At 41.6% G+C, this 22371-nt stretch overlaps 3 protein-coding genes across 4 annotated transcripts in view; all 3 read right to left on the bottom strand.

Moving 5' to 3' along the window:
* The window catches only part of LOC120052962 (transcription factor Ken-like), a 181375-nt gene that overhangs the window by 17757 nt on the left and 141247 nt on the right, over positions 1-22371 (bottom strand). The window lies entirely within an intron of this gene.
* The window catches only part of LOC120053017 (gastrula zinc finger protein XlCGF49.1-like), an 81839-nt gene that overhangs the window by 20087 nt on the left and 39381 nt on the right, over positions 1-22371 (bottom strand). The window lies entirely within an intron of this gene.
* The window catches only part of LOC120052915 (zinc finger and BTB domain-containing protein 18-like), a 36220-nt gene continuing 14522 nt past the window's right edge, over positions 674-22371 (bottom strand). Inside the window, exons 4-7 of one of the 2 annotated variants that reach the window (XM_039000145.1) lie at positions 21123-21281; positions 14879-14990; positions 14536-14663; positions 9518-10709 (exon numbers count right to left, since the gene is read on the bottom strand). In XM_039000145.1, coding sequence (XP_038856073.1) covers positions 9777-10709; positions 14536-14663; positions 14879-14990; positions 21123-21281 — 1332 coding nt within the window. In that variant the 3' untranslated portion in view covers positions 9518-9776. Of the gene's footprint in view, positions 2324-9517; positions 10710-14535; positions 14664-14878; positions 14991-21122; positions 21282-22371 lie in introns of those variants that run through there. The other variant, XM_039000146.1, reaches the window with a different exon arrangement.

The following is a 22371-nucleotide window of genomic DNA, read 5'->3' as shown; positions in this document are numbered from 1 at the left end:
CTAGTCCAACGCTCTAACCACTAGGCTACCTGCCGCCCTGTAAGTCACTGGATAAGAGCTCAAATCTAAATGTAAATATGAGTCAGCTATGTCATCTTCAGACAAACCTGGCTAAGCTATTTTGACGTGTACAGTAGTGTGTGGTAGAGCAGGGATGCTAAACCGAAATTGTAGACAAACCGACAATACCGATCACTTATCGCAGGCATTTGGCTGATAGGCATATCATTCATTACAATAAGTAGCCTATGAAATGTGAAGATTGAAATGAAATAAGTTTTCTAAAGTGACTATGCATAGATAATAAACAGAGAGTAGCAGCAGCGTAAAAGTGGGTTCTGGGTAGCCCTTTGATTAGCTGTTCAGGAGTCATGGCTTGGGGGTAGAAGCTGTTGGTTAACGGGACAATTGATGGCTTCAACCATTGAACTAGTAGTAGTAGTTTAAATTATATATTTTTTAACTGTGGTGCACATTGTTATAAACGTATTGTTCTATTTATAGTAATCGCATCAATTCAGGTAATTTATCGCGATATGGATTTTTGTCCATAACGCTCAACTCTAATGTGTGGGTAAGTGTAGGTATATTTAGTAAGTGTATATTGGTTATAAAGAACTATTGGGAGTATGCAGAATAGTGAGTTCAGATGTGATATATACTAGAGTCCCAATAAGTTTTGGAATAAAAAATTATGTTTTGTGTTTATTAAACATAAAGTGTTACATACATACACCATATGAAAACTACACATACAGGTCTCAACTAAAAATCTGCCTGAACTTGATCAACTGCATTCACTTTCTCATTAAAGTAGTATGAAACAGGCATTTGTGAACATATAGCGTACACAGTACAAACACAATATGTAACAGACTTCAGGCTCATACAGTATATGCCTTATATATTCCACAATGGAACTTGCACTTCAACACGGTTGTAGAAATTGACCCACTCCTGCTGTTTACTTTGTGCATCTACTTTATCTCACTGAGTCCAATGCAGGTTTTGATCTGAACATCATAAGCTATTGAGTGGAATGGTTACTTTCTATGTTATGGAGTAGAATGTTTTTTCTGCTGTTGTATCCTGAGGTAGCTCCTCTCTGAGAACCTCTTCCTGCAGTGCGTACAGGCGAAAGGCCTTTCTCACACGTGGACCTTCAGGTGCATCTTCAGCTGCTGCTGTTGGGAGAACCTCTTCTCACATTGGGGGCAGCTGTAGGGTTTCTCCCCTGTGTGGACCCTCTGGTGCCTCTTCAGGTCTCCAGCCTGGGCGAAGCGCATGTGACACTGGGTACAGCTGAAGGGTTTTTCCCCCGTGTGGACCCTCTGGTGCCTCTTCAAGTTGCCAGCCTCGGTGAAGCGCATGTGACACTTGGTACAGCTGAAGGGCTTCTCCCCTGTGTGGACCCTCTGGTGGATCTCCACCTTCTGGGGGCAGCTGAAGCCTTTGTTACAGAACATGCAGAGGAACCGTTTCTCTTTACTACTGCCTGATGTGGCTCCCCCTCCCTGAGCCTGGGCTCTAGCCCTGTCATTTGAGTTCAATTCCTGATCAAAAAGGATGCTTCTGTGTGAATCTGAAGGCCCCATCGATGTGGACAGTAGGTCGCAATCCCTGAACGAGTGTAAAGGGGAGTGGGTCGCGACATTAAGATTTGTCTCTATACTTTCCCTGTAATCTAAGAAATCTCTGCCCTGTGAGTGTCCATCTCCTAGGTGACTATCTGCATTCCATGTGGGAGGAATGTCGCCCTCCACTTTCACAGTCACTTCATCTACAACCAGATCCTCTCCTTTCTTATCTAGGCACCCTTCAGAGTATACACTACTATTGTACTGGTTCCAGTCCCCTCTAGACAGATCAGTCTGTGTCTCTAAACCCAAGGATATGTTGCCAGGGTCCATCTCTGTAGTGTAAGAACAAGACAGATCATCACCACCAGTGTCTAACGTGTCACCATCAGCACGGGAATGAACAGTCTTCTGGCTCTGGTGAAATACCGGTAAATACTCTGAGCCAGGAGCAGGAGGACAGCCCAGTCTCCCCAGCCCCAATCTCTCTGGGTCTGATCTGTGGTCAGATCCTGTGTGTAAGAGCCTGTGTGTTACAGTTAAAATCTTGGTGTCTGTCTCTGACTTGAGGACAGCGTTCAGCGTTCCATTGACCTCCGTGATGCTGCGTCGGATCCTGGGCTGCGCCGGGGAGGGTGGGGGGTCCTCCGTGGCTACAGGGGGCTCTCCTGCCGCTCCAGTCTGGATGTCTCGGCTGTGCTGTGAGTCCTCCTCTCCTTCAGACCTCTCCTGCTTGACCCCAGGACCTGCAGTCTCTGCATCTGCTGGCTGACACAAGAAGAGAGGAGGTTATTTAACCGGTACATGAGTTAAATTGGATAACAATGTCATAGGGAAGTCTCACAATCTCCTCTATGGCAGATAAATATGGATGTACATGAATAGCTGAAGGAAGTCTTTCTGAAATAAACAGGCTACATTTGATGTACTGTAACTTTCTATGTTACACTAACCTCTACCATGATAACATGCTGGGTTGCGGTTCCACTCCCCTCATCAACAGTGATTGGTTGGTCACCTCTCCATGTATTGTGTCCCACTGGCTTCACAAAGCTCCTGTGGCCTCCAGTGAGATGTCCTTCACCTGAGAGAGTGATTGGGGGAAAATAGGTGGTTAAGTTATGTACTGTTAATGCTCAATGGTACATTTTACACTGTTGACTGTTTTGACACTGTCTAGAATTGGCAAGGATGTAAGATAACACTTCTCATAACTTCTTGATATACTATTTATAGATCAATTGATTATGTTCCATGCATCACATTGTTTTAATTGAGTAAATAATAAGAAATGTACTAAATCATGAATCTGATTAGAATATGATATTGTGCAAGATAGCTAAGTAATCAGCGGAATTATTGCATACTAGAGGTCGACCGATTAATCGGAATGGCCGATTAATTAGGGCCGATTTCAAGTTTTCATAACAATCGGAAATCGGTATTTTTGGACACCAATTTGGCCGATTTTTAAAAAAATGTATATTTTTTACACCTTTATTCATCTTTATTTAACTAGGCAAGTCAGTTAAGAACACATTCTTATTTTCAATGACGGCCTAGGAACGGTGGGTTAACTGCCTCGTTCAGGGGCAGAACGACAGATTTTTACCTTGTCAGCTCGGGGGATTCAATCTTGCAACCTTACAGTTAACTAGTCCAATGCTCTAACCACCTGATTACATTGCACTCCGCGAGGAGCCTGCCTGTTACGCGAATGCAGTAAGAAGCCAAGGTAAGTTGCTAGCTAGCATTAAACTTATCTTATAAAAAATCTATCAATCAATCATAATCACTAGTTAACTACACATGGTTGATGATATTACTAGTTTATCTAGCGTGTCCTGCGTTGCATATAATCGATGCGGTGCGTATCGTTGCTCCAATGTGTACCTAACCATCAATGCCTTTCTTAAAATCAATACACAGAAGTATATATTTTTAAACCTGCATATTTAGCTAAAAGAAATCCAGGTTAGCAGGCAATATTAACCAGGTGAAATTGTGTCACTTCTCTTGCGTTCATTGCACGCAGAGTCAGTGTATATGCAACAGTTTGGGCCGCCTAATTTGCCAGAATTTTCCGTAATTATGACATAACATTGAAGGTTGTGCAATGTAACAGGAATATTTAGACTTATGGATGCCACCCGTTAGATAAAATACGGAACGGTTCCGTATTTCACTGAAAGAATAAACGTCTTGTTTTCGAGATGATAGTTTCCGGATTCGACCATATTAATGACTTAAGGCTTGTATTTCTGTGTGTTATTATGTTATAACTAAGTCTATGATTTGATAGAGCAGTCTGACTGAGCGGTGGTAGGCAGCAGTCTCGTAAGCATTCATTCAACAGCACTTTCGTGCGTTTTGCCAGCAGCTCTTTGTTGTGCTTCAAGCATTGCACTGTTTATGACTTCAAGCCTATCAACTCCCGAGATTAGGCTGGTGTAACCGATGTGAAATGGCTAGCTAGTTAGCGGGGTGCGTGCTAATAGCGTTTCAAACGTCACTCGCTCTGAGACTTGGAGTGGTTGTTCCCTTTGCTCTGCATGGGTAACGCTGCTTCGAGGGTGGCTGTTGTCGATGTGTTCCTGGTTCGAACCCAGGTAGGAGCGAGGAGAGGGACGGAAGCTATACTGTTACACTGGCAATACTAAAGTGCCTATAAGAACATCCAATAGTCAAAGGTTAATGAAATACAAATGGTATAGAGAGAAATAGTCCTATAATTCCTATAATAACTACAACCTAAAACTTCTTACCTGGGAATATTGAAGACTCATTTTAAAAGGAGCCACCAGCTTTCATATGTTCTCATGTTCTGAGCAAGGAACTTAAACGTTAGCTTTCTTACATGACACATATTGCACTTTTACTTTCTTCTCCAACACTTTGTTTTTGCATTATTTAAACCAAATTGAACATGTTTCATTATTTATTTGAGGCTAAATTGATTTTATTGATGTATTATATTAAGTTAAAATAAGTGTTCATTCAGTATTGTTGTAATTGTCATTATTACAATTTTTTTATATTTTTATATTTTTTTAATCAGCCGATTAATCGGTATCGGCTTTTTTTGGTCCTCCAATAATCGGTATCGGCGTTGAAAAATCATAATCGGTAGACCTCTATTGCATACTATCCCAAAAAAACTGACAGACCCAATTCTGGATAACCAACCATTATGTGGTTAACCAACCTGATATCAGAGAATTTTGTAATATTCTGCATGTAATTCTGAGACACTTCATTTATTATGACATGTTACGTTTTGTATGGTATGGATTAATTTGTGGCTGTCCATCACCCATTTCATATGACATGTTACAATTTGTATTATACGTTACGAATTTGCTAAACTTACATTTTGCAAATTCGTAACATTACTGTATGATATGTTATGAATTCTATCTAGGTGCCTAACGTTAGCTAGGCTAGGGGTTAAGGTTAGAGTTAAGTTAAAGGGGTAGTGTTAGGGGAAGGGTTAGCTAACATGCTAAGTAGTTGCTAAAAAGTAGTAAGTAGTTGAAAAGTTGCTAATTAGGTAAAATGCTAAAGTTGTCCGTGATGAAATTCAAACTCGCAACCTTTGGGTTTGCTTTATACGTCCCGACCATCTGTCTTATGTAACTATACCAAACATAACAGTTAATACTAATTTTGAGTGTCTCGGATTTGCATTTACAATGTTACGTCTAGTCTATGAAACCAAGCTGGGTTAATGCATCTAAAGTCACACATGCACAGAGGGGAACGGGGCGACAAACCCTGCAGCCTCGGACTTCTGCTAAATGTACCTCTTGCCATTCCTCTGTATCGATCGATGATCTTTCCACTACTGGGAGGACTGGGGAGGACGCGCTCCCGTTCCAGTAGCTGTAGTTTCCTCCGCAACGCCCTGTTTTGTTTTTGGCTTTGAGAAATTTCCAAACGAAACACTGCATAGTCGTCATCTACGAGTTTACAGATCTCTGTCACGGCTGCATTCGCCAGCACCTCCATAATGGAGGCTATTTGAGTGTGAAAAACCATACCGTTAAAATTAGCCATTGTTAGCAGCTAGTTAGCGAAGAGTTAACGTTAACTAGATAACAAACATCTATCAACCAAGTCCTGTCTCCAAAGCGAATTAAACACTAACGTTACCTGGGGTAAGTATGTGATGCTGTGAAGGTAGTCATATTTTGAGTTCCAGGATGTTAATAAACGTCTAAATAACAACAATAAAAACGCTAACGTGTATATTTGTCTTGGTCATTATTTACTTCCGTTTAATTCTTATTTGGTGGGGTTTTAGGGTGGACTACATCCAGACATAAAAGGTGTATTGCCGCCTACTACTGGATTGGGGGAAAAATTGGGAAAAAATCTACAAATCTTTAACTGACTTGCCTTAAATAAAGGTTCTATTAAATAAATGAAATCGTGTGGGTGTATACCAATCTCAACCACGAAAAAAATAAATACAAACTAAAAAAGTAAGCCTCAGTCATTCAAAATACATTTAGAGAGGATGGAACTGCGCAAGCCAGTACTCTGCGCAGGATAGGCGACATTGCCACGGGGGATGGGGGGGACGTGTCCCTCCCAATATTCAGAATCGGTTTATTTCCAAATATCTTATTCATCCATTTTGTTTTTAAGCATTAGATGACCTGGTGTTATGGTGCATTGATTAGTTAGACAGTTTAAAGCCGTTATTTTAGTGGTTTTTTGGCCCAAAATGGATCTTTAGAATAAGGTCCTGATCGATATTTACTGGAGGGAGGGGTGGTCCAAAATAGGGGAGGGTTGTATGTTTAAAAAAAAAAAATGGCACAGGGGAGGGTAGTGCGTTTTTCCCCCTGGTTTACATTTACTCTTCTGATCGTATTTTCCCTATAAAAATGGCTTGTCTTACTTTAGATATTATGCTAATAATTTTATAAACGTTTGTGAAGGTCTGGTATGGTGGCTATTATTAAGATTTAGCTACTGCAGGCCTATGATATGAAGGCAATGCGCCCCGGCGTTCCAACTGACTCCGACAGTTGAACTTTAGGTGAGGAAGACTATTTCAGGCTTACCAGAGTTACTCCTATAACCTAATAATATAATGCTTATCTTTATAAAAAATATTTGTGTCGAAAATGAACAAATGACCCTCCTTCTGTACGTCTATATGTGTATATCAGCATAACACCGGCATATCTCTATATCTCTTGGATTAGGCATAAGATTTTCTTCTATATATACAGTTGAAGTCAGAAGTTTACATACACCTTAGCCAAATACATTTAAACTCAGTTTTTCACAACTCCAATTGACTCAAATGATGTCAATTAGCCTATCAGAAGCTTCTAAAGCCATACATTTCTGGAATTTTCCAAGCTGTTTAAAGGCACAGTCAACTTAGTGTATGTAAACTTCTGAACCACTGGAATTGTGATACAGTGAATTATAAGTGAAATAATCAGTCTTTAAACAATTGTTGGAAAAATTACTTGTGTCATGCACAAAGTAGATGTCCTAACTGACTTGCCGAAACTATAGTTTGTTAACAAGAAATTTGTGGAGTGGTTGAAAAAATTGTTTTTATGACTCCAACCTAAGTGTATGTATGCCTGGGTCTTCTACCCACCCACTGTGTAATTTGTTATAGGCTGTTTTTAAGGACACGTAAATGAGCCACATTTACGTGTCCTTAAAAACAGCTGGTAACAAATTACAAAAACACTATTCCTTGTGTTTGACCAACATCCCTCGTCTTTTATTGGCGCTGGCTGCACCAGGTTGGATCTGAATGCATATGGATGTCCATCAAATTTCTCAAATGTCCAGTAAATAAAAATATTCCCTGTCATTTTCCTAAAGGAAACTCTGAAATGGCATATTGTTTTTATGAAGATTTTAGAATATTCACATGAAAAGCTGTCACCAATTGGATGGAAACCTAGCTATAGACACCCTAAAGACTGGCAAGTGCGCTAATCCAGTCTCACTTTGATTATGCTTGCACATCATGGTTCACCAGCAGCCCCAAATATCTAAAGAATAAGCTACCAGCCAAAAAAGCTTGTAAGAATTGTACTTAAACTCCCCCCTCAATCTCATCTGGAGGTTGAACATTTTTTCATCTCTCTCTGTAATGTGTCTATCTATGTAATCGTATACAGTATATAGAAAAGTACGTGGAGATCCCTTCAAATTAGTGGATTTGGCTATTTCAGTCACACCCGTTGCTGACGGGTGTATAAAATCCAGCGCACCGCCATGCAATCTCCATAGACAAACATTGGCAGTAGAATGGCCTTACTGAAGAGGTCAGTGACTTTCAACATGGTACCGTCATAGGATGCCACCTTTCCAACAAGTCAGTTTGTCAAATTTCTGCCCTGCTAGAGCTGCTCCGGTCAACTGTACATGCTGTTATTGTGAAGCAATAAGGAGAAACAACAAGCTCAGTAGTGAAGTGGTAGGCCACACAAGCTCACAGGACAGGACCGCCGAGTGCTGAAGTGCGTAAGAATTGTCTGTCCTCTTTTGCAACACTCACTACCTAGTTCCAAACTGCCTCTGGAAGCAACGTCAGCACAAGAACTGTTCGTCGGGAGCTTTATGAAATGGGTTTCCATGGCCAAGCAGCCGCGCACAAACCTAAGATCACCATGCGCAATGCCAAGCATGGGCTTGAGTGGTGTAAAGCTTGCCACCATTGGACTCTGGAGCAGTGAAAACATTCTCTGGAGTGATAAATCGCGCTTCATCATCTGGCAGTCCGACGGACGAATCTGGTTTTGTCGGATGGCTGTGTGCTCGATTGTATACACCCATCAGCAACGAGTGTGACTGAAATAGCCAAATCCACAGGAGAACGCTTCAGCATACAATGAAATTCTAGACGATTCTGTGCTTCCAACTTTGTGGCAACAGTTTGGGGAAGGCCCTTTCCTGTTTCAGCATGACAATGACCCTGTGCACAAAGTGAGGTCCATACACAAATATTTAGTCGAGATCGATGTGGAAGAACTTGACTGGCCTTCACTGAGCCCTGACCTCAACCCCATCGAACACCTTTGGGATGAATTGGAATGCCGACTGCAAGCCAGGCCTAATTGCCAAACTAATGCTCTTGTGGCTGAATGGAAGCAAGTCCCCACAGCAATGTTCCAACATCTAGTGGAAAGCCTTCCCAGAAGAGTGGAGGCTGTTATAGTAGCAAAGTAGCAAAGACCAACTGCATATTAATGCCCATGATTTTGGAATGAGATGTTCGATGAGCAGGTGTCCACATACTTTTGGTCATGTAGTGGAAGTATTTATGTAGAAAATAGCGACCACAATGGAAAGAAGTCCAGACTTTATTGTGCAATCCTGGTCACTTTAAAAAATATTTGTATTTTTTTAAACTGACAAATAAAATCGATCAATCCAAACTGTACAGTGGCCAATTGATCAATGGAAAGAGACATCGGTTACAAAACACCAAAAAGTTTAATGACATTCAGAGATTGTCAAGCCTTCGATACTGGGTAAGCCTACAAGGTAGGGAGGGATGTATTTTCTGTTTGTCGAGATTGACATAGTCTATTTATTGTGGTGTTGAAAACGCAAACCATGATATTTTAGTGCCTGAAATCGGTATGCTTTGTTTATTGGTTGTGTGGTGCATTGGCACAGAAACATGTTCATGGAAAATTTGTTGCATATATTTTATATAATTATAAATATGGCATCAAAATGTTGAAAATCAGATTTTCCCCTAGCTGATCATTGACATATAATTACAATATGAGTGATTAATTAAAAAGTAGCTTTTCTGTGTTGGAATGGTTGGGCATACCCTAACAACAGAATGGTGTCACTACAGACACAGTACAGTTCGAATCCAGGCTGTATCACAAACGGCCGTGATTGGGAGTCCCATAAGGGGGGTGCACAATTGGTCCAGCGTCATCCGGGTTTGGCCGGTGTAGGCCTTCATTGTAAATAAGAATTTGTTCTTAACTGACTTGCCTAGTTAAATAAATGTTAATTTAAATAAAAACATTAAAAAATGGTGTGGGTGTATACCAATCATAAAAAATATTAATATTCATATATTCTTTTTTATTCTGGGGGTTTGGAGGGGCCTTCCACTTATACTGTGTTTTCAAAAATGTCAGCTAAAGAATGGTTCCCAGATATCCCCTGTGTACATCTCAAGCCACACTGCTACGATTTCTCCCCGTTGTGGACACTCCTATGTCTGATGAGGTTACTCAGGAAGGAGAAGCTCTTGTAACATAGTTTGCACTTGAAGGGCCTCTCCTTGGTGTGAACGGTCTGGTGCTCCTTCACATAGTTTGCTTTAGCAAAACGCTTCCCACACGTGGGGCAGACGTACGGCTTGTCATCGTCCGTCCTAATGCTCGGCCTCCCACGTTGTGACCCAATGACTCCAGAGGAGGTAGAAGCAGGAGCCACCACCCTCAGGTGGTTAGTCTTTGAGCTCCCTCCTTGAGCCATTGTTTGGGTGTTGTTGGGATTGTGTGCTGTGCTATAGGCTAGGTGCTTCTTGTGGTGAACGCCCATCCTGAACCTGTCTGTATTGGTGGGGTAACCATGAGGTAACTGAGGAAAGCTAGACCCAGGTCCAGGCTTTCTATGAACCCAGTCACCAGGCATTAGACAAGACCCTGAAGGAGAAGACAGACTTGCTGATAGACTACCACCAGGGGGGTCGCTCACCACTCTCTGTGAAGGCTGAAGCCCAGGGTGACCTGCTCTGTTCATCATGGATACTGTGGTGTTTGTATCATAGGAACAGGAGGGTCTATCTCTATCAGCCCCAGGCCCTGCTTCATTCCTGCACTGAGACTGTGAAGAGAAGGGTCTGGGCTGCAGACTGGATCCCTGACTGGAGCCTCTGTCTCTCTGATGACCACCAGGACTGAGGTTGTTCAGTCCACCTGTCCACTGGTTGTGTTCTGTGTGGTGGAGTCTCCGTCCCTCGTGGTTCGGTCCCGGTTCCGATTCAGGAAGGAAGAGCGACGGCTCCTGATCCAGAGTTCTGATCCGGGGCCAGGGTTTGTGATCAGTCACTTCAGAGGTCCAGTCTCTCCCGCAAGCAATACCGGATATCAGCAGGTCTTCATGGACTGCAGACTGCAAACACAAATACAACAGAAAAGCTTAAAGGTTTAAATAAGAAATTATTTCCTGTACACACAGAAACATGACATTATAAAATGTTTACCACAGTTAAGCCCATCTCTAACACTGTGATTCAAGTACGTAACAATATGGAGCCATTGGAGTTTATTATAAAAAATGGCCATGTGTGTTGATTCAAGAATGAAGTATAATGTTTTGGTTTGACTGAGATAAGGGAAACTCAGTCCCAGAATTTTTATTTTGTCAGTCAGCACAGAGTCAATTTTGTATTTAATTTAAACATAGTTTCAAATGGTCATACACTTACATAAAGAACTGAAGTAGGGGAGAGTGGGGTAAGTTGAGACAAAGGGTTAGTTGACCCACACCTTGTTTCTAAGAAACCAAACACAAAATGAATCATGTGACCAAATATTTAGGAAGAGGTCATCATTTCATGGTCCATGCTATCTTAAATCCTTTGGAAGTCCCAAATCTGCTGTTACCCCATTAAAGTTGAAATTTAAAATGTGTATGGTTAGGGTTTAGGGTAGGGAAGTCCAAAGGATTCCGGATAGCACTAACCATTATTTCATGGAGTCTGTGAAGGAAGAAACCACATGGAAAAAGTGGTAAGCAAGTTAGCTAAAAAAAAATAAAAAAACAAAGATTTTCACAGTCAAATTCATTTATTGTTGTAAGTTTCATGACGCTTGTATGTAAACCAAAGTCGATCGTTTTAAGATTGTTTTATACATCAGTTGGGGTCTCTATAAGCTTCAATATGAGGTCCTAAACATGGCATGAAAGTGCATCCTTGGAGCCATTTGGGCTAATAATAGTCAAAATGTATGCCTTGGGGTAAGTTGAGCCAATGGCCTTGGGGTAAGTTGAGCCAATGGCCATGGGGTAAGTTGAGCCAATGGCCACCATACCCCATACAAATGATGATTACATTTCGTCAGTTTAGAAAAATAGAAAGATGTGGACTGTGGTGTGAGGGGATGACAGAGGCTCGTCTAGTAGGAGAGACACATCAATCAGACAGGCCCGGAGCTTTATCAGGCACATCTGTCTCTGCAGTTCACAGCTCCTCCTCCTCCTCTGTAGGTAGGCTGGAACATCCACCACCGAATGTGTAGCCCCCACCAGGTGTGGTGGCCTCCAGGCACTTACTGCTGCCGAAGCATCACCCAGGTGGGGTCTACACATTCGGTGGTGGATCCCTCCCTGGCTGTACCATCGACGCTGCCTCCAATCAAGCTACACCTTTACTGAACTGCATCATCATCTAGCTGTGGAAGACCCTCTCCCATGAACTGCCAGCTCCCTTGTTTTTTTTAGGTGAGAGATTCTGTATGAAAAGCACTATATACAGTTGAAGTCGGAAGTTTACATACACTTAGGTTGGAGTCATTAAAACTTGTTTTTCAACCACTCCACACATTTCTTGTTAACAAACTATAGTTTTGGCAAGTCGGTTAGGACATCTACTTTGTGCATGACAAGTCATTTTTCAAAACAATTGTTTACAGACAGATTATTTCACTTATATTTCACTGTATCACAATTCCAGTGGGTCAGAAGTTTACATACAGTAAGTTGACTGTGCCTTTAAACAGCTTGGAAAATTCTAGAAAATGATGTCATGGCTTTAGAAGCTTCTGATAGGCTAATTGACATCATTTGAGTCAATTGGAGGTGTATCTGTGGATGTATTTCAAGGCCTACCTTCAAACTCAATGCCTCTTTGCTTGACATCATAGGAAAATCAAAAGAAATCAGCCAAGACCTCAGAAAAAAAATTGTAGACCTCCACAAGTCTGGTTCATCCTTGGGAGCAATTTCCAAATGCCTGAAGGTGCCACGGTCATCTGTACAAACAATAGTACGCAAGTATAAACACCATGGGACCACTCAGCTGTCATACCGCTCAGGAAGGAGCTAGAGATGAACGTACTTTGGTGCGAAAAGTGCAAATCAATCCCAGAACTACAGCAAAGGACCTTGTGAAGATGCTGGAGGAAACAGGTACAAAAGTATCTATATCCACAGTAAAACGAGTCCTATATCGACATAACCTGAAAGGCCGCTCAGCAAGGACGAAGCCACTGCTCCAAAACCGGCATAAAAAAGCCAGACTAAGGTTTGCAACTGCACATGGGGACAAAGATCGTACTTTTTGGAGAAATGTCCTCTGGTCTGATGAAACAAAAATAGAACTGTTTGGTCATAATGACCATCGTTATGTTTGGAGGAAAAAAGGGGGAAGCTTGCAAGCCGAAGAACACCATCCCAACCGTGAAGCACGGGTGTGGCAGCATCATGTTGTGGGGGTGCTTTACTGCAGGAGGGACTGGTGCAATTCACAAAATAGATGGCATCATGAAGAGGAAAATTATGTGGATATATTGAAGCAACATCTCAAGACATCAGTCAGGAAGTTAAAGCTTGGTCGCAAATGGGTCTTCCAAATGGACAATGACCCCAAGCATAGTGGTAAAATGGCTTAAGGACAACAAAGTCAAGGTATTGGAGTGGCCATCACAAAGCCCTGACCTCAATCCCATAGAACATTTGTGGGCAGAACTGAAAAAGCATGCACGAGCAAGGAGGCCTACAAACCTGACTCAGTTACACCAGCACTGTCAGGAGGAATGGGCCAAAATTCACCCAACTTATTGTGGGAAGCTTGTGGAAGGCTACCCGAAACGTTTGACCCATGTTAAACAATTTAAAGGCAATGCTGCCAAATACAAATTGAGTGTATGTAAACTTCTGACCCACTGGGAATGTGACGAAAGAAATAAAAGCTGAAATAAATCATTCTCTACTGTTATTCTGACATTTCACATTCTTAAAATAAAGTGGTGATCCTAACTGACTAAGACAGGGAATTTTTACAAGGATTAAATGTCAGGAATTGTGAAAAATGGAGTTTAAATGTATTTTGCTAAGGTGTAGTTAAACTTCCAACTTCAACTGTAAATAAATATATTATTATTATTACTATTCATGGGCCGTGTGCATTTTTTGCTGGTCTATTCTGAGGTAGCTCCTCTCTGAGAAACTCTTCCCAGTAGTGTGTACAGGCGAATGGTCTTTCTCCCGTGTGGACTTTCAGGTGTATCTTCAGATGGGGCTGGTGGGAGAACCTCTTCTCAGACTGGGGGCAGCTGTAGGATTTCTCCCCTGTGTGGACTCTCTGGTGCCTGTTCAGGCTGGACAAATGGGAGAAACTGGCACGGTAAAGATGGCAGTCAAACTATTTGTCCCATGTGCATCCTCTGGTGGATCTCCACCTGTTTGGGCAAACGGAAGACTTTCCGACAGAATGAACACAGGAAGAGCTTCTCTTTGCCACCAGATCTACTGATAGCGTTACTACTACTGTAATTTGTCAGTGGGCTTGTGTAGCCATTTACTGTTGAGGCACTGGCATGGTCTGAGGTCTGGTTTAACATTAGGAGAGTGTGAGGAGGACGAAGGCCAGGGAGTGTCTGTGTTGTCACAGGGTCCATGTTCCAGTTGATAGATCCTATAGAAGGCAGGCTGAAGGCAGCACCTGTTAGGGGGTTAACCTGAGGCACCATCAGTCTCTCTGAATCACAACTATAGAATCAGGACGGCTAGCCCAGTCTGTGTCTGTTCTCTTTCGCTGCATACGGACACCTCCCTGTCCCCCCAGACTAAATCTACACCTCGCCCTGGTCTCAGCTAGTCTGTCGTCATGGAGACTAAGTTCGGTTGTTGTTTTATGTTCATCAGTCTGTTTCTGGTTGTGGTTAACAGTGTTGTTCCCCAGCCCAGAGTTGAGGACGCTGACCCATCCACTGACCTCCACTATGTGGCCTCTGGTCCTGGCCTGCTCAGTGATGTCATCCCCCGGGCCCTTGGCTGCACCTGTCTGGGTCTGGGAATCCAAGATGGCCGTCCAGTCTCCTCTGTTAGCCTCCAGCCACTCACCTAAAGAAAGAGGTTACAAAATAGACTTTACAAATATGGCAGAGAAAACTCTACATGTGAAGTTTTTTTTGTTAATTACCAGGTCAAGTTTATACATTATAATGTGTGTTTTTGGATGTAAACATAGGTTGTATTGATTTCATTTTATGAAGGTGCATTACTATTCCCAATGAAGATCTATTACTGTATGTAGGCTATATGTATTTATTCCTTACCTTGCTCTCCCATTGTTAGTCCACTCAGCAGGTCAATGCTCTCTGGTCCGTCTTCTATTGTCTCCTCTTTGACTATCAGCAGATCAGGCTTCCCATCCTCCATGTCTACTGACTGTAAGAGATACAGAGAGAGAGGATGTTGGATCAAGAAATCTGATATGAGCACCCTGCTATGAAGCATCTTCTGATTGGGCAATGAGGGATTGCTATGAGTATAGTCTCGCATTGCCATACCTTCGAAATCACATCGTTGTCACGCCTCCCTTGAAGGTCTGGATAATTTTTGTATTGCAAAAATGATTTGAATGGGCCATGGCTCCCAGGGGCAAGATTCTGATTGGATGTTACAGTTCAAGATCCCTCCCCCATAGCCCTGTTGAATGGGTGCTGTGTGTTGGGGTAGGCCACATTTTGTAGAGAGTTGTTGCGTATGCTGATTTCAAGTGCTAGTTTTCAAGTTATCAAGTGTGGCCGACAGACTTATATTTATTGAAACTGTAAGTGGATTACGCTAGTAAAGTCAAACGTCACAACACATTCTAAACCGCTCTGGTGACATACACACGTTTTGCCCAGTCGTCCACATGGCTACGCCTTGCTACCACTGGAAATATCTTGAAGATTGCCCATTATTTCGTTTTGGCAAGGACCCAAAAAACAGAGGCAGTGGGAGAACCTACTCAAGTAAGTAAATACGTTATGAAAATGTATTTATTTATTTCAGTACTAGTAGTAGGCCACTTTGTAGGCTAACTCAACTGAGGTGCTATCTAGTTAGCTAACTTTACACCACTTTACATAAGTGGTCACCAACCTTTCTGAGTCAAGAGCTATCTGATTGGCCTGCGGTAGGCCTATAGGTGCACTTGTTTTAATCTACCTTCAGACAAATGAAATGGTTCAAAATGGGAACACTTTGCCTTTCTGGCACAAGGGCTGCTGAATAAAGTGCACCTACCACCAACAGCGCGAAACAAATAAATAAAAATATGCACGCAAGGCTTTATCTTTGTATTTTTTACAGAAATGTTTGGTGATCCACATGGAATGCCTTGGAGAATGCCTTGGTGACCACTCTGCTTTACACACTGTTTAGCTAAGGGAATTAAATGTAATCAGGAAGCTAGCTTTCTATTAGCTGGAAATATGGATGTAATCATTGTAAATTAAAAACACAGTCTCCAAATGCATTTGTAGATAACAGCCATGGAAGAGGGTGAAATTGCAGCCCCAGCTGTCAGTAAAGGGAGAGTGTAGATTCTCCCGTTCCAGTCCCTAGAGGAAAACTATGAGGACAGAGAGATAATAGCAACATAATATTCAGTAATGTCTAATTTGAGAATAATGAAGCCTGTGTCTTTGTGATGTTTTCTGTCCTCAGATATGGAAAGCTGTGAAAGCCTCTGTTTGCAGAGAGGTCCCAAGAGACTAATGGCGCATTTCCATATCAGAGTTTTCTGTTTCCATCTACAAGGGCCGGCACCTGTGTCTCACTGGGCCATGGTTCCAGCGGACCTGCTCTCACTTTGGGCCCAAGGCAAGCCACTGGTACTTTTCAGCTAACTGTGAACTTTAACACCTTCTCACAAAACAACTGTGTATACCATCAGGATTTTTTCCATACAACATGTGCTAACATAGGTAGGCCTATCTAGAGTGCATTCGGAAAGTATTCAGACCCCTTGACTTTTTCCACATTTTGCTACGTTACAGCCTTGAATTGATTGAATTACATTTTTCCTCATCAATCTACACACAATACCTAATAATGACAATGTGAAAAAAATGTTTTTGGGACATTTTTGGCAAATTTATTAAACATAAAAAACAGAAATACATTATTTACATAACTATTCAGAAACTTTGCTATCAGACTCGAAATTGAGCTCAGGTGCATCCTTTTTCCATTGATCATCATTGAGATGTTTCTACAACATGATTGGAGTCCACCTGTGGTAAATTTAATTGATTGGACATGATTTGGAAAGGCACACACTTGTCTATATATAAGGTCCCACAGTTGACAGTACATGTCAGAATAAAAACCAAACCATGAGGTCGAAGGAAATGTCTGTAGGCCTTTATGGTAGAGTGGCCAGACGGAAGCCACTCCTCACTAAAAGGCACATGACAGCAAGCTCTGAGTTTGCCAAAAGGCACCTAAAGGACTCTCAGACCATGAGGAACAAGATTCTCTGGTCGGATGAAACCAAGATTGAACTATGGCCTGAATGCCAAGCGTCACATCTGGAGGAAACCTGGCACCATCCCAACGGTGGCAGCATCCTGCTGTGGGGATGTTTTTTAGTGGCAAGGACTGGGAGACTAGTCAGGATCGAGAGAAAGATGGACGAAGCAAAGTACAGAAAGATCCTTGAGGAAAACCTGCTCCAGAGCGCTCAGGACCCCAGACTGGGGTGAAAGTTCACCTTCCAACAGGACAATGACCCTAAACCACAGCCAAGACATCGCAGGAGTGAGTCGATTTGGGACAAGTCTCTGAATGTCCTTAAGTGGCCCAGCCAGAGCCCGGACTTGAACCCGATCGAACATCTCTGGAGAGACCTGAAAATAGCTGTGCAGCGACGCTCCCCATCCAACCTGACAGAGCTTGAAAGGATCTGCATAGAAGAATGGGAGAAACTCCCCAAATCCAGGTGTGCCAAGCTTGTAGCGTCATTCCCAAGAAGACTTGAGGCTGTAATCGCTGCCAAAGGTGCTTCAACAAAGTACTGTGTAAAGGGTCTGAATACTTATGTAAATGTGATATTTCATTTATACATTTTTTGCCAAAAAATAAATAAAAGTTTTTGCATTGTCATTATGGGGTATTTTGTGTCGATTGAGACTTTTTAAAATACATTTTAGAATAAGGGTGTAACGTAACAAAATGTGGAAAAAGTCAACATGTTAGCACATGTTGTATAAAAAAAATACTGTTAAACATCACACACAATGTATAAACCTATTACAATTGGAGCAGGCCAACCCTGCTCGGTGTGCAGGGTTCTGTTTCAGCCCAGCAATAACACACCTGAATCAACTTCTAATGAGTTGGTAATCTAGTAGTGTGCTATTACTCAGCTGGAACAGAAGTCTGTTCACCCAGTAGATCAGGGTTCAGTGGAGGAAGGTTGGCCACCGCTGGTATGGAGTTTGTTTTGTTCACCTAAAATGATGCTTTAGTAATAGTAGCCTACTTGTTACTACTCAATCATCTATTGTTGTTTAGACTAAGATATCTAATCTTTACATATGAGTTAGCGTATTTGTACATTATGTAGTGAAGTGTTTAAACTTGATTTAATTGTTAAACTATTATTCAAAATTGATTAATCACATCACAATCCTGCAATAAAGAGGGGAAGGGGTTCTGTCTGTAATGTGTCTGTGTGTCTGTTCTCAAATGAACATGTCCTTTGTGTCTAGCTGTAAGATCTCCAGTCTGTTTTATTTGGTTGTCACTGTCTCAGTATCTCAGCTATCTGAATCCATTTGCAGCTTATCATACGGCATGCATCACCAATGCAGCCACAGGCTTATAGTATGATGGCATGACTGGCCTTATGGGCATCTGAAGCAGAGAATATCTAAACTCACACATTGTTTACATGTTGAGCTATACGCTCTCAGTTGAAAATGATACCAGTAGACAATGTTTATGAGGCAAACCATATACCAGATTTTGTACATGCCATTTAAGTGCTGACATGTAAAATGGTTTAGTGCAAATCCAACTCTTGTAATTTAGGTACAGTATGACAATAGGGAGTTGACAATTAGGCTACAGGAGATGAGTATTACAGGTAACATATTATGACGTTCATTTTATTTTATTGATTTTAGCAATGTTGCTTGCAAAAAGGTTGCAGTTGTTCCCATAGTATTCAACTCTTTCCGTAGGGTATTCAACAGTTACTGTACATCGTCCGGAGCCTGCTGGTTTTCTGTTCTACCTGATAATTAATTGCATTCACCTGGTGTCCCAGGTCTTAATCAGTCCCCGATTAGAGGGGAAGAATGAAAAAAAGTTTTTAAATGTTTTGTCACTAGTGCTTGTGTTGTTGACATGTTTAGTCCTCACGCACTGTTGCTCTTACGGCATTAATCTGGTGAGCATCTTTGGAGCTCCGTCCAAGCAAGGCATTTGACTGGTTTGACGTGTTGCGTTGCGTCACTGGTTTACACCGGGTTTCTCACCCCTCTTTAGCTAATTTCTGCCATGGAACTTTGCCCGGCTTCCCGTTTTAGGGAAACCTGGATAGCGACGAGGCTACTATGAGTACTATGCAAAAATGATAGTTGATATAATACTATGCAAATGTGCTAGTTGATTTGATTACTTGACACTCTTCAATGGTTTGATCATTCAAAGCCATGGTCCCTGTCACGCCCTGACCATAGAGAGCCTTTTTATTCTCTATGTTGGTTAGGTCGGGGTGCGACTAGGGTGGGTAATCTAGTTTTTTTTTTTCTATGTTGGCCTGGTATGGTTCCCAATCAGAGGCAGCTGTTTATCGTTGTCTCTGATTGGGGATCATATTTAGGCAGCCATTTCCCCACTGTGTTTTGTGGGATCTTGTTTTTGTGTTGATGCCTGTGAGCACTACAGAACGTCATGTTTTGTTTATTCTTTATTATTTTGTTGTGCGGTTCACTTACATAATAAATAAATATGTCGAACCGATATGAGTATGATTACAATGACGATCGTGACAGTCCCACACTTAAGACAACATTTATCAAGACCTGGGCCCATATCCACAAAGAGTCTCAGAGTAGGTCTGCTGATCTAGAATCTTTCCAAATAATCTTATTCATTATGATCTAAAAGGCTAAACTGATCCTAGACTACTCCTGCTCTGAGAGGCTTTGTGGATATGGACCAGTGGAGGCTCCTCAGAGGAGGAAGAGGAGGACCATCCTCCCAAATGAATTTCATAAAAATACATTTTAAACATTTACGAAGTTCTCCTTTTTAGATAAAACTACCAAATAATTGATTAAAACACTGTTTTGCAATGAAGTTCTACAGTAGCCTCAACAGCAATCTGTAGGGTAGCACCATAATGTAGCCGGGGGAGAGCTAGCGTCCTCCCTCTTGTTACATTGACTTCAATACAAAACTTAGGAAGCTCTTGGTTCTCACACCCTTCCATAGACTTACACAGTAATTATGACAACTTCCGGAGGACATCCTCCAACCTATCAGAGCTCTTGCAGCATGAACTGACATGTTGTCCACCCAATCAAAGGATCAGAGAATGAATCTAGTACTGAAAGCATAAGCTACAGCTAGCTAGCACTGCAGTGCATACAATGTGGTGAGTAGTTTACTCAAAGAGAGAGAAAGACAATAGTTGAACAGTTTTGAACAAATTAATTTCTTCAAAAATGAAGGAGAAGCAAGAGAGAGAGTGTCATTTTTTTCACTTTCAGTTTCACCTACTTAGCTAGCTAGTTTAGCTTACTCAAAACACCTGGCTCAAACAGAAGGATGCTATGTTAGCTAGCTGGCTATGACTATCCAACACAACACTGGAACTCTTCCAAGTCAAGGTATGCACGCAAGTCTTTATCGTTGTATTAATTTATTTCCACCGGGGCCCGCCGGTATAAACGCTAAACTGCTGAGTGACTAAGGTTACTGCATGATTGTAGCGTGTTTACTAATGCATAAGTTCTATTAGCTATGTTGACTGGGACGTTACTTTAGCTAATATGGGGACAACAATGTAGGCTGTGTGTAGCGGTTAGGATATGATTTGAAAAGGTTTCTTCGCCTGGACACATACAGCTGATGTGTTTTGCATTGAAGTCCACAAACGAAGGGAAAGGGTGAGAGGAGGAGAACGCATAGATGCGAGAAGGAATACAACGTGGCTGCTATGAAAGTGAACAAAACAGGGATAAACATACCTGAATTTGTCCAATAGAAACTCTAATTTGCAATTGTTGGACTAATGATTACACCCAAGATCAGCTAGATGTGTCACTGTCTGTCATCTCAACATTTTCTCTCGACCTGTGTGCGGCTACATTGTAAACTTTAATTCATAGGCTAGGTTGTAACAACCTCATGATGGGTATAGGGAAAAATTTTGCATCACGTAGTACCCTAAACCTATTGATGTTACATTGAACTGGGTGCTCATGAAAAAAAATCGTCCTCCCTCATCATCAAAACCACTGACCACCACTGATATGGACCTAATACCATAAAGACAGTTCACAGTGGGCTCACCTCAGTGAGACTGTGTGTGGTCCTGTGCTGCTCAGCTGGTTCCTCTGTTGATTCAGGTGTAGTCTGGTTGTCCTCCATGACCATGGTCCACTCAGGGTTTCCAAGACCCTCCTCACACCCCTCCTCCTTCACCAGGAGCACCTCTGGACCCTCCTTCTCCTGGAAGAGACAGGTGATACAGATTATTACACAGACATACACTCCCTCAGGTACGTACATACGTCTCTACGTTTGAGTCCTATGTTGTAGTTACAGAATTACTTTATTGTTCAGAAAGTATTCACACCCCATAACTTTTTCAAATGTTGTTTACAGCCTGAATTTGAAATGGATTACATTTAGATTTGTTGTCACTGGCCTACACACAATACCCCATAATGTCAAAGTGGAATCATGTTTTTGGAAATGTTTACAAATTAATTAAAAATTAAAGGCTGAAATGTCTTGAATCAATAAGTATTCAATCTATTTGTTATGGCAAGCCTAAATAAGTTCAGGAGTAACAATTTGCTTAACAAGTCACATAATACGTTGCATGGACTTACTCTGTCTGCAATAATAGAGTTTAACATGAAATTTGAATTACTACCTCATCTCTGTACCCCACACATACAGATAATTGTAAGGTCCCTCAGTCGAGCAGTGAATTTCAAACACAGATTCAACCACAAAGACCAAGGAGGTTTTCCAATGCCTCGCAAAGAAGAGCACCTATTGGTAGAGATTGAATATCCTTTTGAGCATGGTGAAGTTATTAATTACACTTTGGATGGTGTATCAATACACCCAGTTACTACAAAGATACAGGAGTTCTTCCTAACTCAGTTGCCGGAGAGGAAGGAAACAGCTCAGGATTTCACCATAGTGACTTTAAAAGAGTTACAAAGTTTAATGGCTGTGATAGGAGCAAACTGAGGATGGATCAACAATATTGCAGATACTCCACAATACTATGCTAATTGACAGAGTGAAAAGAAGGAAGACTGTACAGAATACAAATATTCCAAAACATGCATCCTGTTTGCTACAAGGCACTAAAGTAATACTGCAGAAAATATGGCAAAGCAATTCACTTTTTGTCCTGAGTACAAAGTGTTATGTTTTGGTCAAATCCAATACAACACATTAGAGTATCACTCTCCATATTTTCAAGCATAGTGGTTGGTGGCTGAATCGTGCTATGGGTATGCTTATAATCGTTAAGGACTGGGTCGTTTTTTAGGATAAAAAATGTATTGAATGGAGTTAA

The sequence above is a fragment of the Salvelinus namaycush genome, chromosome 8 (assembly GCF_016432855.1).
Source record: "Salvelinus namaycush isolate Seneca chromosome 8, SaNama_1.0, whole genome shotgun sequence".
In the NCBI taxonomy this organism is placed as follows: Eukaryota; Metazoa; Chordata; class Actinopteri; order Salmoniformes; family Salmonidae; genus Salvelinus; species Salvelinus namaycush.
The sequence above is the reverse complement of the archived record's forward strand: the minus strand, read 5'-3'. Positions and strand labels throughout refer to the sequence as shown.